This window comes from Typopeltis vanoorti, chromosome 9, assembly GCF_054136105.1.
Source record: "Typopeltis vanoorti isolate ZY-2024b chromosome 9, IOZ_Tvanoo_1.0, whole genome shotgun sequence".
In the NCBI taxonomy this organism is placed as follows: Eukaryota; Metazoa; Arthropoda; class Arachnida; order Uropygi; family Thelyphonidae; genus Typopeltis; species Typopeltis vanoorti.
The window spans coordinates 34,355,722-34,375,639 of NC_143557.1; the positions used below are offsets into that span (position 1 = coordinate 34,355,722).

At 35.7% G+C, this 19,918-nt stretch overlaps 1 protein-coding gene across 2 annotated transcripts in view; it reads right to left on the reverse strand.

Annotated features, from left to right (window-relative positions):
- LOC150102965 (sorting nexin-14-like) overlaps positions 1-19,918 on the reverse strand; it is a 793,179-nt gene that overhangs the window by 137,575 nt on the left and 635,686 nt on the right. For both annotated transcript variants that reach the window (XM_090397844.1, XM_090397845.1), the window contains 2 exons: positions 14,832-14,952; positions 591-755 (listed from right to left, as the gene is read on the reverse strand). In XM_090397844.1, coding sequence (XP_090253970.1) covers positions 591-755; positions 14,832-14,952 — 286 coding nt within the window. The remainder of the gene's footprint in view (positions 1-590; positions 756-14,831; positions 14,953-19,918) is intronic.

Genomic DNA, 19,918 nt, shown 5'->3' on the forward strand with positions numbered 1-19,918 from the left:
AAACTAATGCAAGAGTAATCTTTAAACTAATTTTAACCTAACCTAAACATGTGAGTATTGGGTTTAGGAATAATACAACTGATATCAGACTAGAGACCATAGCTGCTAGTTATAAGAAAAATGAATGGGGCTAAAAGGTAACATCAGTGATAAAATCATATTAAAAATGAAATTATCAATAAGGAACTTGATTACTGGCATTCAAGAATATGTGAGAAAAGCCTAATCTAAAACTTTATGGTCACTTAAATAGAATGGAGAATGGGAGAGGAAAAATTAGCAAAAGAAGTCTTTTTTCTTTTTGCCAGGATGACAGGATAAATACCCAGAGAACCACCAAGATCTAGCTGAATTGATAGTACAGTTAGTACTGCCTATGAAAACTAAACAGTAAATCTAACAATGGTGATATGAAAAACAACAGAGTAAACCGTATGAGAAGTTTTGATGGGAAAGCTAGTAATAATACAAAATTAATTATGTACTAATATCATAGTCATGTTTTATACCCCTTGTGAATACATATCAAGAAATTATGATGAATTTTCACGATGAAAATAAAATGACAATAGCATGACATGTCCACTCACCTCTAAGTAGATGCAGCAATTCAACTATTCTTTGTGGCTTCAACAACTGTTGTAATTTTTTATCCAAATACCATTCAACATAGGCTTGCAAGGTATGTCTGATTAAAATATCAAGTGAAGTTAAAAGCTGAATGCACCAATCTGGGACTTTATAAACACAGACAGCTATGAAAACAAATTAAACATTTAATGCAAGTATGCAAATAAATCAAGATATGCATAACTTCAAACGCAGTTTAAGTTGAGAAAACAGTAAATATATAAGAAGCAAAAAATACTAATAATGGCAAACATATTTCATTGTGTACAGTCTTTATTCCCAGTATCCTGTTTATTCAGTAAAACAACTTCACAAATCATACTAATTATATATTGGGTTTTATCTTTTATCCAAGTGTTAGCAAACAAAGTTTGCACCTAAAGTACTTTCAGGACTGGGGCAACTCATGGTAAAGGTGGTATAAGTTCTCATCACTTGCCTTAGTATCTCCCATAATGCAAAGCATATCTCCTTGTGGACACGTATAATGCTATGCATTAAGGGAAGGGCCACTACCCAGACTAGTTTCCCTGTATTAAGTGTGGGGTTACCTCTCCAAAAACTCATGAGATCCCCCAACAATGAGCAACCCAAAGGATCAAAACTCAGCATTGTTCCCCTCAGTAACAGGCTCACCCTGTCACTGAGAAGAACTTTCAGCATTTGGCTCTACCCAATGGCAGGCTCACCCCACCACCGAGCAGAACTGCTCATATTTCATCTGAGGGGTAACAGCAACAGCCGTGCCTCATGGGCTACAGCATTGCCATTCATTACCCCTCTACCTGGGTAACAGCAACAGCCGAGCCTCAGTTAGAGCTTCATTGGATACAGCATTGCTATCCACCACTCAGGTATTCAACCAGTTTCGACCTAGAGGTCTCGTCAGTGGGAGACTGACCCAGCGGTGGTGATACTAAGCTGGAAGTAATGGAGAAGTCATATTACCTATATGAGTTGCCAAAGGGTGTCATACCCTATTATTAAAATTGTCTGCATTAGAGATGAGTTTATGGAAGTTTTTTTCACTTGGCTATGCTACTAATTATATATTGGGTTTTATCCTTTATCCAAGTGTTAGCAAACAAAGTTTGCATTTGAAGTACTTTCAGGACTGGGACAACTCATGGCAAAGGTGGTATAAGTTCTCATCACTTGCCTTAGTATCACCCATAATGCAAAGCACATCTCCTTGTGGACATGTATAATGCTATGCATTAAGGGAAGGGAAGATACTAAGGCAAGTGATGAGAACTTATACCACCTTTACCGTGAGTTGCCCCAGTCCTGAAAGTACTTCAGGTGCAAACTTTGTTTGTTAACACTTGGATAAAGGATAAAACCCAATATATAATTAGTAGCATAGCCAAGTGAAAAAATTTCCATAAACTTATCTCTAATCCAGAGAATTTTAATATAGGAAACTTGTATAGGTAAATATGACTTCTCCATTACTTCTGCCTTAGTATCACCACCTCTGGGTCTTGTATGATGAGACCTCAATAAAAGCCGAAACCAGTCTGGGTAGTGGCCTTTCCCTTAATGCATAACATTATACATGTCTACAAGGAGATATGCTTTGCACTATGGGAGATACTAAGGCAAGTGATGAGAACTTATACCACCTTTAAAACAAGTTGTCCCAGTCCTGAAAGTACTTCAGGAGCAAACCTTGTTTGCTAAGACTTGGATAAAGGATAAAATCCAATATACAATTAGCAGTATAGCCAAGTGAAAAAACTTCCATAAATGTTCACATATCATCTTCACTAAAAACATCAACTCAGTGAAAATAATTTCGTCAAAGAATTTACAGAAGCAGCATTTTCAGAAATATAGTTCCTTATGTGTGTGTGTGTGGGGGGAAGCAGTAAATTCATTATTATTATTTTCTTGATCCCCATGGAGTCACAAGACTCATCCTGGGAGGTCAACAATAGTGATCACAAAGTCTATCATACCTATGTGCTCGTTCTTATATAATGTTCTTGTATTCCATGTCCTAAAATCGTAATCCAGTAGTCATTTCTTTAGTTGTATCCATTTGGTTAACAAGCAGTAGTGTTCTGGGAATGGATTGTCAAGCTCCTTGCCCAATCCAAAACCTGGAGGATCAGATTTCTGTATTTAAAACACCAAGAAAGAAGCTACGTTAATTATTTTCTTTTTTGAGACACATATATGGATACTTTACTGCTACAGTCCTTCAGACTTTCCATTCCATTTCAGTGTCAAGTATTAGATAGTTCATTCATTGAATAAAGGTCTGAATTCTTTGAGTAATCAAAAAATCAGTGGAAAAAAACAATTACTTTTGCCTATGGCATGACTTGCCCCTCTCTGAGAGTCACTAAACAATTCCCATAATGAATGGAGCCACAACATCTTGAGATAGTTCTATCAACCATCAAATGGTCATCACACTAAACTTTGGTCTCAAAAGCATGGGAAAATACTTGCCTATCTCTCTCTGAGAAATCAATACAATTTCCCTCCGGAATAATCCTTGAACTTACATGATAAACTCCTTTGTTATGCATCAGTAAAATTTCTGCCAAGGTCAGGTTGGTTTTGCATGGGCATTTAAATAATTTGTCAGCAAATATATATGTTATATTAATTCTTAAATCCAATTTCAATTGCAAGTGCAATGAATAAATCCAGTAACTGTAGATATAAGGATTCATTTCACAATTGTAGGCTAAAGTTATTTATCAATATAGATATATACACACAAGCACGCACACGCACACACACACACACACACACACATATGTATATATATCTGCCAGAGGATAAAGTTACTGCCAGATGTGTTATGAGGTAGTGAAAAAAAAGATAAGTTTTTGTTATAATTTGTTAGAGTTTTTGCTTTAAATTTACAGAGAGTCAAATCTAGATAGAACATATAGTCTGTGGATAGTTTGCGCTTTGTTGAATTTGTACTTTAATGTGATAGTTTAGTAAAGTTTGTTAGTGTTCTCTGTGCATTGTTTGAATAATTGTAGCTGCTACAATTCAGTCTACTGATAAGTTGCCTATTCCACTACCATTTAAGGACTACATTCTACACATCATAATACGGGATTTTGTGGTATGCAGTGCTTATGGCATACTCGCAACCAGCAGTTAGATGTGTTGCCAGTGAGAGATTGAGAAGTGCATGTCTGCTTAAAGTGTAGAAAATGGGAAGAGCTTGGTGATCTCGAAATTAGCATAACATACTTCAGTAGCATTACAGCAGTAGAATCTATTATCAAACACAATACTTTGGGAATCTGGCATTTGACAGGATTCCACATGGAAGGTTTATTATACACTACAAAGATAGGAGAGTGGCTGACTGACATGCATAAAGAAAGTGATGCATGAAGGTGCTGAATGAATCTAAGAGAGGAAGGGTGGTCAGTGTTCCACAGAATTATATATTTCAACCATTATTGCTTAATTTAAATAACAATAATACTGGGAATCGTCTAGGATAGTGTTTCCCAAAGTGTGGTTTGTAGACTGATACAGGTCTTTAGGAAAAAACTACCAGTCCTTGAAAATATAAAGATTCAAATGTGACATATGAGCTATTGATAGAGAAAATTAAGCCATAAATGATAAAAAAAAAAAAAAATTAAATGACAAAAATGTTTAACTTATTTATTCAAGTGTGAAAACGCGCATGCGCACACACACACACACACACCTAAAAAATACTCAGTTTGTATCTATTGTCTAACTGATATGAATAAAAAAATAAAAGAGGTATTCTTACAAATGTACTTATTTAATTCAGCAAACTACATAGTTAAATGTATACAGGTATGTATACATGATGGTCCACAAACTTTGTAGTGAAAGAAAAAAAGTTCCCAGCTATATATATATAAAGTTTAGGAAATGCTGCTCCAGAGGGTCATATTCAGTTAATAATTGCTAGTAAGCTGAGAAGAGAGAGATAAGGGACTCTCTGCTTGCAATGTTCTCAGTCCAGAACCTCAATTTACAACCTAAACTTACAAAATCAGTGTCATATCCAGTCTGTTCAAGTTAATGCAGAGGGATTTTGCATTACCTAAGTCCTTACCATTCTTCCCAATTTAGTATGATCAACAAATAGCTATACAGTAATTTGCCTCGATTAGTGCGCCCCGATTAATGCGTTTTAGATTAGTGCTTCATTTTTTTTCAATACCCAAATTCGATTAGTGCACCTATATATATCTTAAAAATAAATGTTACAGATTTTAAAAATTTTCGATCTATACATTTCTATGGCTAAGTATTTTAAAAAAATCACTCACCAGAATGAAATGATTTAGTTACTGATTTAAAACATTTTACAAAGTTATTTTTAATGGCAGACTACATTACTTCCATGTACACTATGTATACTATGTTCCAAATTTTTACTGCCAAAATTTATGTTGTCTGCTGTAGTACACCCACAGATTCAAGACCTTTCGACACTTCTGCGCATGTCACAAAAAGGAGAATCCATTCCAATAATAGGATAATCAATCCGTCTTCTGGGATGAGTTGTTTATTATTACATGTCAGAAAATTAACTTCTCTTTTATGATCATTGTAGTTTTTAAAGTGATAACTATTTTGCTTGTATAACAGTTGGGAAATTTCATCTATAAAGCACGTGATTTCATGTGTTGGTGACCAATTCGTACGTCCTTCATTTCTTTCTCCCCTTCAATGATAACGTACAAGAGTTAATTAAATCTCATTCTGAAGAAATGAGTGATTCCAACCTGCTAGATTTAGATGCACAGTGGGAAGATCCCACTGTGCATCTAAATTTGAAATTTAGATTTTTTCCTAAATTAGAAAGATAATTGTTTTGAAAAATATTTTCAAAACGATTTGAAAATATTTTTCGTGCAATCAAAGTTTTTAAGCAGCAATGCTCAGAGGCTGACCCTGATGAAGAGAGAAGCAGTAAAATTTGCAGAAGAGTAGAAGAGGCAATAGGGCCATACCGTCGGTTGTATGAAAAAAAAAAAATGCCAGCCAAACTATGTTAGCTTGGTTAAGAAATAGAATAATAAAATTTATATTCTGAATATGTTTTATTGTCTTTCAGCTTCATGGTTTTCCTTTCACTAGGCCCTGAGACATACCTTAATTCTTTTATAAAAAAATTAAGGTTCAAAAAAGAAATTTGAGGACGAATTATAATTTTTCCCATAGGTTATTATATTCGATTACTGCATTTTCGATTAATGTGCCTGTTTTAAAGAATGCATTAGGCGCACTAATCGAGGGATTGCTGTATATCACCTCTTGACCAGGGATGCACACACATACAGCCTGCATACAGGCGATGCAGCCTGTTCAATTATATAATACAGGCTTTGGAGTAAACTAAATAGATAGAAGAAAAATATTCGTATATTAAATGAGTTAAAAATCATTAGATTCATATATTGTTATTATTTGATGTAAATGCTCTTATTAAGAAGGAGAGTTTGTTTACATTCCCTGAACCTTATCAGATATCAACTATATGTGAGGCTAATCAAAGACTAAAATTTGATTAGTCAGTTTCTCACTTCGCACCAGTGATGGCTGATGAAAATGATCCAGTAATTTATGATTAGTATGTAGGTACTCTTGTTGCTATGACTTGAACATCATATGTTCAAGTCATAGTGAATATTATGTACGTACTGGAACAAACTTTCTCTCTCAAGAAATTAAACAAGTCATCACTACGTACAAATTTACTGGTTGGATATTTGAAAATACGACTGAAATCTGATGCTAAAGAACAAGACAAAAGATTCATGCTGGCTCAGATGTTGCCTGTTCAAACAAGGTCCACATCCCCAATTGAGCAATCAGGGTTGGATAAAAAAAATCAGCTACTGAAAACAAAGACAAAGAAATCAAACTCAAGCCTGTAAGGGATGGAATATCAATAGGTACATGTAATGTCTGCACACTATGGACATCTGGAAAATTGCAGTTGCTTCAAGAAGAAATAAAGAAATACAGATGCGACATCTTGGGTATTTCAGAAATGAGATGGACACTGTCAAGAGAAACAAATGGCGGAAGAGTTCTCTGGTCAGGAAATGAAAGTATGCATGAATCAGGCATAGGTTTCCTGCTAAGTAACAAGGCCCATCAGGCAATGACAGGATAAAAACCAGTTAGTGAAATGAAAATAGTTGCAGGATTCAGTGCCAAACCATTTAATATCATGAACATTCAAGTATATGCACCAACTGCAGAGAGTTCAGATGAAGACATTGAAAGATTTTACAGAGGTCTACAACTAGAAATTGATGAGATGCTGAAGCAGGATATACTCATCATTGGAGGAGACTGGAATGCAAAGATTGGCAGAAATAACACATGATGGGAAAAGATTATGGGAAAATTTGGATATGGAGAAAGAAATGAATGTGGAGAGATGCTTCTGGAATTTGCCACTGATAACAACCTGATGATTTGCAATACCAAATTCCAACAAAAAGATTATCATAAATGGACATGCCGTTTCTTCAATGGCAGGCATAGGAATATGATTGACCTGATATTAATAGACCAGAAATGGAGAACATCAGTTCAATGGTGCAGATCATTTCAAGGAGCTGATATTTGGACCACAACTTAGTGATTGTGAATATAAGACTAAAACTGAAAGAGAAGTACAAAGGAAAGTTGCAAAAAGCTAGAGAAATCTCAAAACTAAATGAAAACAGGTTAAAAACAGTATATCAGGACATACTGGAAACTAAGCTTAAGACCACAAGTGAAAAACAAAATATAAATACATGAGCAGAATGGCTGACTACAGTACTAAAAAATGTGGTAGAGGAAGTAATTCCTGAAGGAGAGAAGATCAACAAGAAATGGATAACTCAGGAAACCCTGAAATTGGTACTAGAGAACTGAAACTTAAAAGATAATTCAGAGGCAGAATATGAGTTATACCATCAAAAATGCAATGAAATACAGAAAGCAGCAAGATCTGATAAAGCCAAATGGCTGGAGGACCAATAGGACCATTGCAAAGACATTGAACTGTACAATGGAGAACACAAAACTAGAGAGGTCTATAAACTTATAAGAAATGTCAATAGGAAGTGGCAAACAAGATCAGTAGCAGTTCAAAGATGAAGATAGAGTATTGATGGACAAGATAGTGCAGCGAACTATATAAAAATCAACTAAGTAATACTGCAACTAAGTAAAGATGCAATAAGGTATGGAGAGCAGCAAGATCTGATAAAGCCAAATGGCTGGAGGTATTGATGGACAAGATATTGCAGCAAACTATATAAAAGTCAACTAAGTAATACTGCAACCGAAGTAATCAAAGAACTAAAAGCAATCTCGGCACCAGCAGAAATCTTTGAAAATGACATCTTGGAAGAGGAGGTGAGTAATCCCAAGAACAACAAGAGTCCTGGCAATGACAACATAATAGGTGAGATGCTAAAATATAGGGAGAATTGGTTGTAAAAGAAATGCATAAGCTATGTAATGAAATATGGAGGTCAGTGCATGCACTCAAAGAGTGGAAAAAATTGGTCTCGATTGTTCTTCATAAGAAAGGCAGTGCTATAGAATGCACCAATTACAGAACTATTGCACTAATGCGTCATCTTGGCAAAGTGCTAATGAAAATACTTATAGAATGCCTGAAAGGTCATATGGAGGCACATCTTCCTGATGAGCAAGCCGGATTTCAAAAGGATCGAAGAAAAGTGCAACAAATAATTGCACTAAGACTAATAGCAGAGAAAGCTCAAAGAAAGAACAAGATATACTGCTGTTTCATGGACTTCCAAAAAGCATTTATAATATTGACCAAAATATAACATGGGCTGTCTTGGAATCCTATGGTGTGGACAATAAATTGATTCGTCTGGTGAAAGATATAAACAGCCAAGCACAAGTCAGGATAGCAGGTGTGACTGGAGATTGGTTTGCCACTAGTCAAGGCACAAGACAAGGAGACCCAATATCATCAATCATCTTCATCACACATCTGGGAAGAACACTAGATAAGATTAAAGAAGAAGGTGGAGGCATTTCAATAAATGGAATGGGAATAAACTACCTCTGCTTTGCAGATGACATCAACCTGATTAAAGACGACGCAGCAAGGCTGGAATGGATGCAACAAACACTATACGCAGAAGGAAAAGATATGGAATATAAATTTTGAAGAAACTAAAACAAAGATATTCGGACAACAGGAGTTACCGAACAAAGTTACCATAGAAGGATTTCAATTGGAAAATGTGGAACACTTCGCATATCTTGGATGCCACATGACGGACCCAAAAAAAGAGGTAAAAATTAGAATAGCCAGAGCAACAGCTATCTTAAAAGCCATGGACAAAATATGGAAGAGCCAAGCTATAAAGATACACACTAAACTGCGTATTGTAGAAACCTGTATCTTCAGCAGAATGCTCTATGGATGTGAGGCCTAGGTACTCTTGAGAGAATCTGAAAGGAGGATATTAGCATTCAAGAGGAAATGCTACAGAAAGATCTTAAGAAAAAGCTGTATCTAGAAAGTGAACAATGAGGAAATCTATAGACAAATACAACTAAAAGAAAACCTGATCCAGAAAATAATCAAAAGGAAACTATGTCTGTTTGGCCATATATATAGAATGAACGATGAGAGGAAATTAAAAACGCTGCTCTTTGTGATGATTGAAGGAAAGAACAAAAGAGGAAGACCAAACAGAGAATGGGATGATGACATTATCAAATGGTGTGGAAACTCTGTACACAAATTGAGTCAGCTTGCACAAAATAGATTGCAATGGAAGAATCATAACAAGATAGCATCAGACAACTATGGGAATTGAATCCATGGTGGTTGTTGTTTGTGATCTGAAAAATTGCTAATTCAAAAAAATGTAATGTATCACATTAAAATGCTATTTTGAATAAACATATCAATTGAACTTTATATACATTTTATTTATCTCTCAAAATTCAAGTTTTAAAAATGTGGCCTGCATAAGTGTTACTTGATTTGACCCATGGCAGCATTTAAGTTGTGCACCGAAACTCTAGACTATTTCTTAATATCATTAGTTTAAGCATTAAATATCATAAGATACCATTCACTCATTTAATTTAAACATTAAATTGAGATAAACAATGTCCAAGCAACCATCCTGTGATTATACTACTGGTCAGCCTCTTCTAAGTCCCTCCCTCCATACACCCAGTGAAGCCAGAAACCTAGAGGATTATAGTGGACAGAGAATTAAAGTTTAGGAACCACATTGCTAAAATAGTTACGGCATTACAGTGGATAACTGCACTGAAGAGAATACTAACTTTTAAGACAAAGGATGTTATTCTCCTACATCTTGATAAGACCACATCTAGATTCCAGGGACAAGTGAAAAGATATAGTAGTGACATGCATGAAGATGATAACTTACCTATGCAATGTTAGGATAGATTGAGGGAATCTGTATCTTCAGAGTTTGAGGAATAGATGGAGAAGAAAAGAGGACTGACAGAAATATACAAGTTAGTAAGGGGATCAAATATACAAGTTAGTAAGGGGATCTTATTGTATAAACACAAGTAAGATTTTGCAGTTTATAGCTGGAAGAACTGGGAAATAATCCCTAGATGCTAGCTACATGGAAGCTAACTAAAGGTGTTAGAGAGCATATAATTTCTAGATTCTTCTCAAGGCATGTTGCAAGTGTGTAGAATAGGTTACCATCAGATTTTGTGAGTTCGTCTTCAGCAAATGTGTTCAAAGAGAGATAGGTTAAGTATTTAGGAAAAAATGACTAAAGGGCTTTCTTTCCCTTGATGACTCTTTGGACTTCCCAATTGAGCTAGCATAACAATAATAATTCATATGACATTGATATATTTCCCTTTTAATCAAATGAAAATATTTTTCATAACTGAATTCCTAAATACAATAAAAATTAAGATGTTAATATTTTATTTTGGTGTAATACTCTTCTTCTCCTTCCTAACATGGATTTTAGGCCAGGTGGCCTGTTCCGGTCTTATGCTATCTCTTTCTCGGTCTTCTGATTCTTCTTTTTCCACTTATTTTGTATCTGTATAATATTTTTGGTAGTCTGCTGTTGTCCATTCGATTTAAATGTTCTATCCATTTTTGTTTATACTGTCTTATGTAGTAATTAATTGGTTTTATATTCAGGGATCGTAAAATTTCTTCATTTGTTTTATGGTCCCACTTAGTATATCCAGTTGTTTTTCTGATTCTTCTTTTTCCACTTATTTTGTATCTGTATAATATTTTTGGTAGTCTGCTGTTGTCCATTCGATTTAAATGTTCTATCCATTTTTGTTTATACTGTCTTATGTAGTAATTAATTGGTTTTATATTCAGGGATCGTAAAATTTCTTCATTTGTTTTATGGTCCCACTTAGTATATCCAGTTGTTTTTCTGAGAAACTTCATTTCTGTTGTTTGAATTTGTTTTTCATCATTCCTTTTTATGGTCCATGTTTTGCTTCTGTATGGTACAGTTGGTTTTGACAAGACATTATATAGTCTGTGTTTTTGTACTAGGGATGGCTTAAATATATTATTTATTATGCCATTTACTTTGACAAAGTTTGATATTTTGGTGTCTATGTCTTTTTCTTCGTATGATAAATCACATCCCAAGTATCTGAAAGTATTTACTTGTTCTAATATTTTATTATCGATCACTATTTTACTTCTTATCGGGTTTTCTCCTTTGAATGCCATGATTTTTTTCTTTAGATATTGTCATATTATATTGTTTTGGATATCATTTAATGATTTTAATGATCTTTGTAAATCATCTTCTGATGTAGCTGATACTATTTGATCATCTGCAAATAGTAGTGTATCTATTTTCATTTGTAAAGTTATTTGTATACCAAATGGGTTATACTGTTTCCAGATTGTTATAATTTTATTTATATATATTGAAAAATAATGGCAGACAGGCATAATAATACCAGTCTTCAAGAAGGGAGACCAGAGGGATTGCAGCAACTATCGTGGCATCTCTCTGCTCAGCCTGCCTGGGTAAGCGTATGCTAGGTGCTTGGAAAGAAGGTGCAGGAGCATAGTTGAGTCAAAGCTCCAGGAAGAACAATGTGGCTTTCGTCCTGTTAGAAGCAAAACTGACCAAATTTTCACTTTAAAGCAAGTCTTTGAGAAATCTTGGGAATATGCCAAGAATGTCTACACGTTTTGTAGACTTGGAGAAGGAATATGATCGGGTTCCTTGGGATAAGTTTTGGCAAGTAGTACAGGAGTATGGAGTGGATGGCCAACTATTAGCTGCCATCAAGTCCCTGTATGAATGCCCAGAGTTTTGTGTCAGGGTAAACAGCACAAAGTTTGAACCTTTCACAGTCTCCGCCAAGGATGTGTTCTGTCACCCCTCCTTTTCATAATATTTATGGACCGGATTGATAGGCGCAGCCGAGGCAGTGAGTGTGTTAGAATTGGAAGATGTAGCATTGGACATCTGCTTTTTGCAGATGACCTAGTTCTGCTTAGCTCTTCCACAGATGACCTCCAGCAGACCCTGGATAGGTTTGTAGCTGTTTGTGCAGCAGAAGCCGGAATGAAGATCAGTGTGGCCAAAACTGAAACATTTGTGGTCTCAAGACAACCATCTCAGTGCACTCTACATGTGAGTGGAGTCCCGCTGAGGCAGGTGGAGAAGTTTAAATACCTTGGGTCCATATTCACGAGTGATGGAAAGTGGGACGTAGAGCTAGATACTCGAATTGGCTCAGCAAACACAATATTGCGGGAGCTTGGCCATTCGGTAGTACTGAAGCGGGAATTAAGCCAGAAGGAAAAGCTGGCTATCTTCAATACAGTCTATGTCCCCATCCTCACCTATGGTCATAAGAGTTGGGTGATGACTGAAAGAATGCGAACATGAATCCAAGCAGCTGAAATGAGGTTCCTTCGAGGGGGTTGCGGGGGCTGACAAGACTCGACAGAGTCAGAAGCTCTGCAATTCGGGAAACTCTCAATACTCAACCACTGCTTCTCCGTGTTGAGAGATCACAGTTACATTAGTACGGGCACCTGGTCAGAATGCCACAAGAGAGGCTCCCTCAGCAGGCCCTCTTTGCCAAGCCAGAGGGTGGGAGGCCATGTGAAAGGCTAAGGACTCGCTGAATAGATTATATCCAAAACCTTGGATGGACATGTTTGGGAATCCCACCAGAACACCTGAGCTTGGTGGCAAAGGATTGTGACCATTGGAAGTTCCTCTTGCAGCTGCTGCCCCCACAACCCAATTAGGAAAGGTGGGCTGTGAAGATGTATGTATGTATGTATGTATATATTGAAAAGCAGAGGTGAGAGGGTACATCCTTGTTGTACTCCTCTTGATATATCTTTCAATTCTGAGATGCGTTCTAATTTAACTGCTATTTTATTTCCTGTATACATTTCTTGAATGGACTGTAAAAGTTGGTTTGGTATATTTAAATCGGTTAATATTTTAAACAATTTTTGTCTACTAATTTTGTCAAAGGCTTTTTCATAATCAAATAAAGGCCATGCATTTCTTTTTTGAAATTCTCTTCTCTTTTCTATTAATAATTTTAGAATAAAAATTGGATCTATGCAGGATCGGCCTTTTCGGAAACCATTTTGTTCTTCTAGTAATTTGTCCTCTACAATACTGCTTAGCTTCTCTTTTAATATTCCTGCATATATTCTATATCCTGTATTTAGCAGACTAATTCCCCTATAGTAATTGCAATTGTCTTTATTTCCTTTTTTAGAGATTGTGATAACCAGTGCTTTTTTCCAAGAGTTAGGAGTTTTTCCACACATCCAAGCTATATTAAAAAATTTCAGAAATCTTTCATTAATACTCTGTGTGTAATATTAAAGGAGGAAGTAAAATACAAGTGACATATTTTCTGGAATGAAATGACAAAAGAAAAAAGTTTCAAAGTGTTAGCTGCAAAATGTTAACAAATCACACTATATTATACTGTAAGATTTGTTATTTACAGGTTTAAAAACTGATTGATTGATTTGTGGTTTTATGGTGCAAGGACAGCAAAGGTTATACTGTGCCAAGACACAAGTTACAGCAGTACACAGGGTGTTGACAGGTAAATAAATAGTTATAAGGAGATAAATTAGCGAATAATATAAAATATTATAAATATATTATCACAGATAGTACAAAGCTATAAGAAGCAAAATGAGTAAGTATAATGAATGTACAAGGTTTAGTATCTATATTGCAGTATCTACATATAAACAAATTTATAATCAAATGTCTTTCAATAAATTAATGTTTTGTAAAAATTTAAAAATAAAAACATCATGCAATTTATCCATGTCTGAAAACATGTGCTTGACTTACAGGGCTTGGCTAGGTAAGTAAAAATGTCATATGTTGAAAGTTTTTCCACTTGATTATACTATAAATTAAAGATACCAAGAAGTTATATACTTGGTTTAATCCTTTATCCAACTGTGAGCAAACAAGTCTACACCTGAACTATTTTCAGCACTGAGACAACTCGTGGTAAAGGTGGTATGACATCACATCCCTTGCCTTAGCATTATACATGTCCCCAAGGATATGTGCTTTGCATTATGGGATATTAATGCAAGCGATGTGAAGTCATACCACATTTACCACAAGTTGCCTCAGTCCTGAAAATAGTTCAGGTGTAAACTTGTTTGCTTACACTTGGATAAAGGATTAAACCAAGTATATAATTTATTGGTATCTTCAATTTATAAAAATGTTATTTCTTACTTGCGTGAAGTGCTCACATTCTGAAATCAGTCTGGGTAGTGACCCTTCCATAATGCATAGCATTATACATGTCCACAAGGATATGTGCTTTGCATTATGGGATACTAAGGCAAGTGATGTGAAGTCAAACAACCTTTACCACAAGTTGCCTCAGTCCTGAAAATAGTTCAGGTGCAAACTTGTTTGCTTACACTTGAATAAAGGATTAAACCAAGTATATAATTTCTTGGTATCTTTAATTTATAAAAATGTCATTTCTCTCTTGTGTGAAGTGCTCACACCATCAGAATATGACTAATGGTAAGAAGGACGTTGCATTTTTTATAGATGGGTGGGTCATCAGTCCTCAGTAAATAAGAATATGTGAAGTTTAAAGAAACTATTATTATTAAAAGAACACCATAAAATAATAAAAAAAAAAATACAAACCTACGTATACTATGTAATCATAAATTCCTTCTAGAATAAGAATAGGTTTAGGCTGGTCCTGGACATGTAGATCAGTAGGCAAAAATTGGGATTTATTGTCCCCAAATAATGGATTCTTTAGCTATGAAAAGAAAATTACTTCTCATATGCAAAATGATTTTATTTTATATATTATACATGATGGTGAAATAAAATCAACTTTTATTTATTTTTTATTTTATTTTTTTTTTTCTATCAACAAAATTTTTTTTCCATAAATCATATTTTTTTCTACCAGCAAATTCCAGGCAGGGAAAAAAAAATCCATAAATTGCAATATATGAATTTTCTTTTAATTTAAAAAAAAAAAATCAATCATTATAAAGAAGAGATGCTGTAATAATTTATTATACCAAATTATTATATCAATGCATAAAAAAGAATTATCAACATTTTTTAATTTTTCAAGTTATTACTACTACTGGTCAGGTTGGTTGATTGGATATTGTCTCCACTTTCCAGCCAACAAGGTACAAATGTCTTTAGTTGGCAGGTGAATTCGATGGGATGCAGTGAAATGTGGGTTCAGCCACCACTGGGACAAATGAGTGTATGTGTGTATGTGTGTGTGTGTGTGTGTGTGTGTGTGCCCAAGGAGATTTTGATATGCATGTACATGAATGCCAGAAGTATCAGAAATAAAGTAGAGGATATTTCTGACATTAGTCGGCTTGATTTTGCCAAAAATTATCAGCATCAGCAAGACCTGGTCGATATAAAATAATACAGTCAGAGGGATGAACTGTAAAGGGTATTGAATAGAGGGAATAAAGGTATTCATGATGACAGTTGAAGAACTTCAACCAAAAAAAAAAAAAAGAAAAAAGATGTTAAGGGGAATTTTGGATTTGAGAAAGAGGGCCATGTAGTGCAAGAGACCAACCAAACAGGACAAAATATATTGTTAGTTGCTGCTACAGAGGAGGGAGGGAGGGGGATTCACAGTTTAAACAGCAATTAAGATGGTTTGGACATTTCCAGAGAATGTCCTCTCAGAGATTACCAAGTATAGCCTTGAATGGAATCATTGCAGGAAGAATATCAAGAAGACCAAAAAGAAGGAAAGGTCACAATGATTGAGCTTCAGAAAGAGATGACAGAAATGGCCAGAGATAGAGCCAGATGGCAAAGATTTCTTAATCATAGGAAGCACTCAACCAGTCCTCTGATGGATGAGAAAGAAGAAGAATAAACTATAAAGATTACTAAAACAAAAGTAACAACAATAAAAAATAATAATAATGCCATATGACATATTATAATGTCAATGTTGTTTACAAATTTAACTATCATCCAGGATGTAACATCAGCTACATTACTCAAGATGAAGTTTAATGGAAAAAACACAATCTAGACCATGAAGCTCATCCTACAGTCCTGATTGATGCTCTCTATAAGTGTAGTGATGGAAACTTGCTGAAGGTTTCAAAATAACCATCTCCCATATTTTAGGTAAAAGTGAGGCAGATGAATTTGTTCACATTTGGTAAATGCTCACTCTGATTTTTGTCTGTTCCTGTATCAAAGGGAAGTTTTTTCTCCTCACTAGACATGGTGATTTGTAACCATGACATGGTCTGTTAGAACCATAAGAGGCATTACTCCAGAACAGCTACTAGTGCAAATAATGGACAGTTTCTGTGTTCCTTCAGAGAGATACTGGTAGCTCTTCCTATTTGCTCAAAATAAGAATTTCTGCAGGAGTAAGGGATGCTGCAGACCTCAGAATGGTCTAGATTCGAGCTGTCCAAACCTAGGTAATCTGAGGGCTGCATTAAAAAAAAAAAGATTTATCTGAGGGCCGCATCACAATGCGTATCTAGTAATTTGGTGAGCAGCAGCAGCGACACAACCTCGATAGCTGAACAAACGAACAACACTAATTGCGCACTAATCGCACACTTACATTCCCTGTGAGCGCCTGGAGCATGTGCGTTGTAACAAAACAGTGTAAGAACGTTTCTTTGACACAACTAATATTTGAAAAACACGTGGATATATAATGATGTAAAAACACCAAATAAAATTACCAACATTGAGATTATTGATTAGTGACAGAATTAAAATATCTAACATGCATTAGATTCAAATTGTTATTTTATTTTTTCGCTCGTTAAAATCAAAACCCACGAGTAGTGCTTTGCACAGCCCTGGTCTAGATAATAGAGAGGATCTTTTGCATGAATAAGGATAGTTAATTTTTGATATAGCTTGAAGGCAGTCTGCATGTTGTCTGCATGTACCTTTTTAGACCTTTTTTTCTGAGTGCCCCAGAAGTACAAAATGGCAACTGAATTTTTGATTCAGTTTTCTGATTTTTTTGGGGGAGGGAGGGAATGGATTTGAGGGATGGGCAGAGTGTTTGTTGATACTGCAAAGGGGAAAGCCATTGGCCAAAAAAATTGTTGTGGATGCGACTGATTTCTGGGGGACTAGTGGGTATGAGCAAATGGTTCTAGACCGATCAGTCAAGGTTTTGATAACATTTTGATCACAGTGCTGAAAGGGATGGTGATGTTACAGTTGATATATGTACATTCCGGTATAGGTAGGTGTTTACTGAAGACAGAAAAGGATCCGCTGAGTAGCTGGGTGACTAGAGTATCAAACAACAGTATGTTTTTTACACTCAAACTGGGAGACTAGGGTGTCAAAAAACAACTACTGTTGTTCTTTTCAATAGTGAAACATATCCTTGGGTTGGCTGTTAAGATGTGCTAAAGACATTTCCAATGTATCCTAACCAACTGGAGAGCACAGGTCTACATGGCATGGCCACAGTGTGGGCTTTGAGAGGGTTCTAGTTTAGGGCTGTGTTTTCAAAATGTTCCATGAAAGATTGGCCAGGTAGGGGGAAGCTGTCCCCTGAATCTGCTTGTTATATTCCGTATCTATAATGCCTTTGCAAAGTCCAACTATATTACAGAGCAGTTGTCACTTTACTGTAAATAGTGAGTAAAATACTCAGCCAAGATCCACCCTTCACAAAACCATGTTGTCTCCTATAGTATCATATTCCTCGACCCAATCTTGAATTCAGTCTTTTACCAACTTCTCCAGTACTTTAACTACCACTCCTGAGATGGCCTATAATATGCAACTTCTGCCTTGGAGCCTCCTTTATGCAGTGTAACTATTTTGATCTCCTTCCACTCCTTTGGCACCTTCCCAGAGCTAAGGCTCAAATTAAACAGCTTGGTCAGAGAAGAGGTACCAATTCCTTGGCCCATTCTTGTAAATTTACAGGCTGATATGCCATCTAATTATATGGCTGTGTTCATATTAAGGTTCAGTGATATCAGAAGCACTTCCAATTCATTTATATTCTTTAATTAATCAATATACAGTTACACCCCGAGTTACATAACATGCAATTTACGTAAATTCAGTTACATAATAAATCTACTAGCACATATGAACATGTTTGCAGTTTTGTGCAGTGCATCCTTGACAGCCTTATTGCAGTACAGTAGTAGATGCCTTGCACAGTTAGCTCAGTCACTTGTTATCACTGCTAGTTTTGTTGGTTTTTTTTATCCTTAAAATGGAATGCAAATGCAAAACCAAATGTGCTGGTAATAAATCTAAAAAACAAAGATCTGCAATGACTTTAGAAGAAAAGTTGAAAATAATTCATATGTATGAAGGCGGGAAAATTCTATCAGTAATAGCTCGGGGAAATAAATCAACCTATTTCAAGCCAAATAGTTTATTTACGCATATGGCTTTGTGAAACTGGCAAGTGAAATGTACAATCACAATATCCAGAAACAAATGATGAAAATCTTACCATGTAAAATTTCATTACATAAAAGGCACAAACTGCTTTCCAAGTCTTCCTTTTTTTAAAAAAGCAAAAGTAATTACAACTACAGATCAATGTCCAGTCGGGAAAGCCAATCCAAGGCCTCATCCGTCACCTTGTGGATGTCCTGTAGGCCACCACCGTGAAATTGGTGCCTTGGGCAGTCGTACAAAATACAAGTAATCGTCTGAGCCACGGGAGAACAATCGCAATAAGGGTGGTCTAACAGCCCCCATTTATGTAGTAGGTAGCCACATCTACCTACCCTGGTTAGTTCTGATCCTGTTGATTGATGACCAAATCTTCCTAGGTAAGAGCAAAACCAGGCTGCAGAGCACATGTCTCTTCTACCAGGAAGCCATTTGTTGGACCAGTATTCTCTCCATATGTCAGGTGTTGATGGCAGAGCAGCTGAAGAGGGTTAGTCCATGGACCAGAGAGTCTTTCTAGATTTTAGGTGAAGACCAGGTGGATTTATGAGAGTCTGGTGCAGGGGCAGGAGTGGATTGCTCATTGCTTTATTAAATTCTTTAATTGAGGCTTGTCTTCTCCATATCTTTGGTGGAGCAATGTTAGATAGAACATGCAGCCGTTTCATCCCATAAGAAAAAATTAGATTTTATTTAAAAAAATTACATTTCGTTGAAAAATTGAGGAACATCTTGATCTCAAATACAGACATTCTTGCAAGCCTGGATCATCATTATTTACAAATGTTCCAGTAGATGAAGTAATCAGCATTTTGAGAAACCTCTTCCCTCAAGACATTACTTCTCTTTTCCATCATTGCTTAAAATATAATTTTTTCTTATGGGATGAAACAATTCATCAACAATTAACAGGCCTTGCAATGGGCAACCCCTTTGTGATGGAAGGAGTTGACAAGATCAACTCCTTCCATCACAAAATAAAATTCACCTTAGAGGTTGAGAAGGACAAACGATTACCATTCCTGGACACTTTAGTTAAGAAACAAATGGATGGATGCATCAGCTTTACAGTCTATCGTAAACCAACCAACACAGGTCGATACTTGCACTTCACATCTTCACACCACATTTCTGAAAAACTAAGCATCGTACACATGCTAAACAACAGAGGATAAAGATCTCAAAGATGAACTATCCCTGATATCAAAAAATCTTTTAGACAACGGTTACCCAAGAAAATTGATCCATAAGATACTTTTCTGTAATCCCCCCCCAATGACAATTTGAAGAAATATGTTATAATTCCACCATCA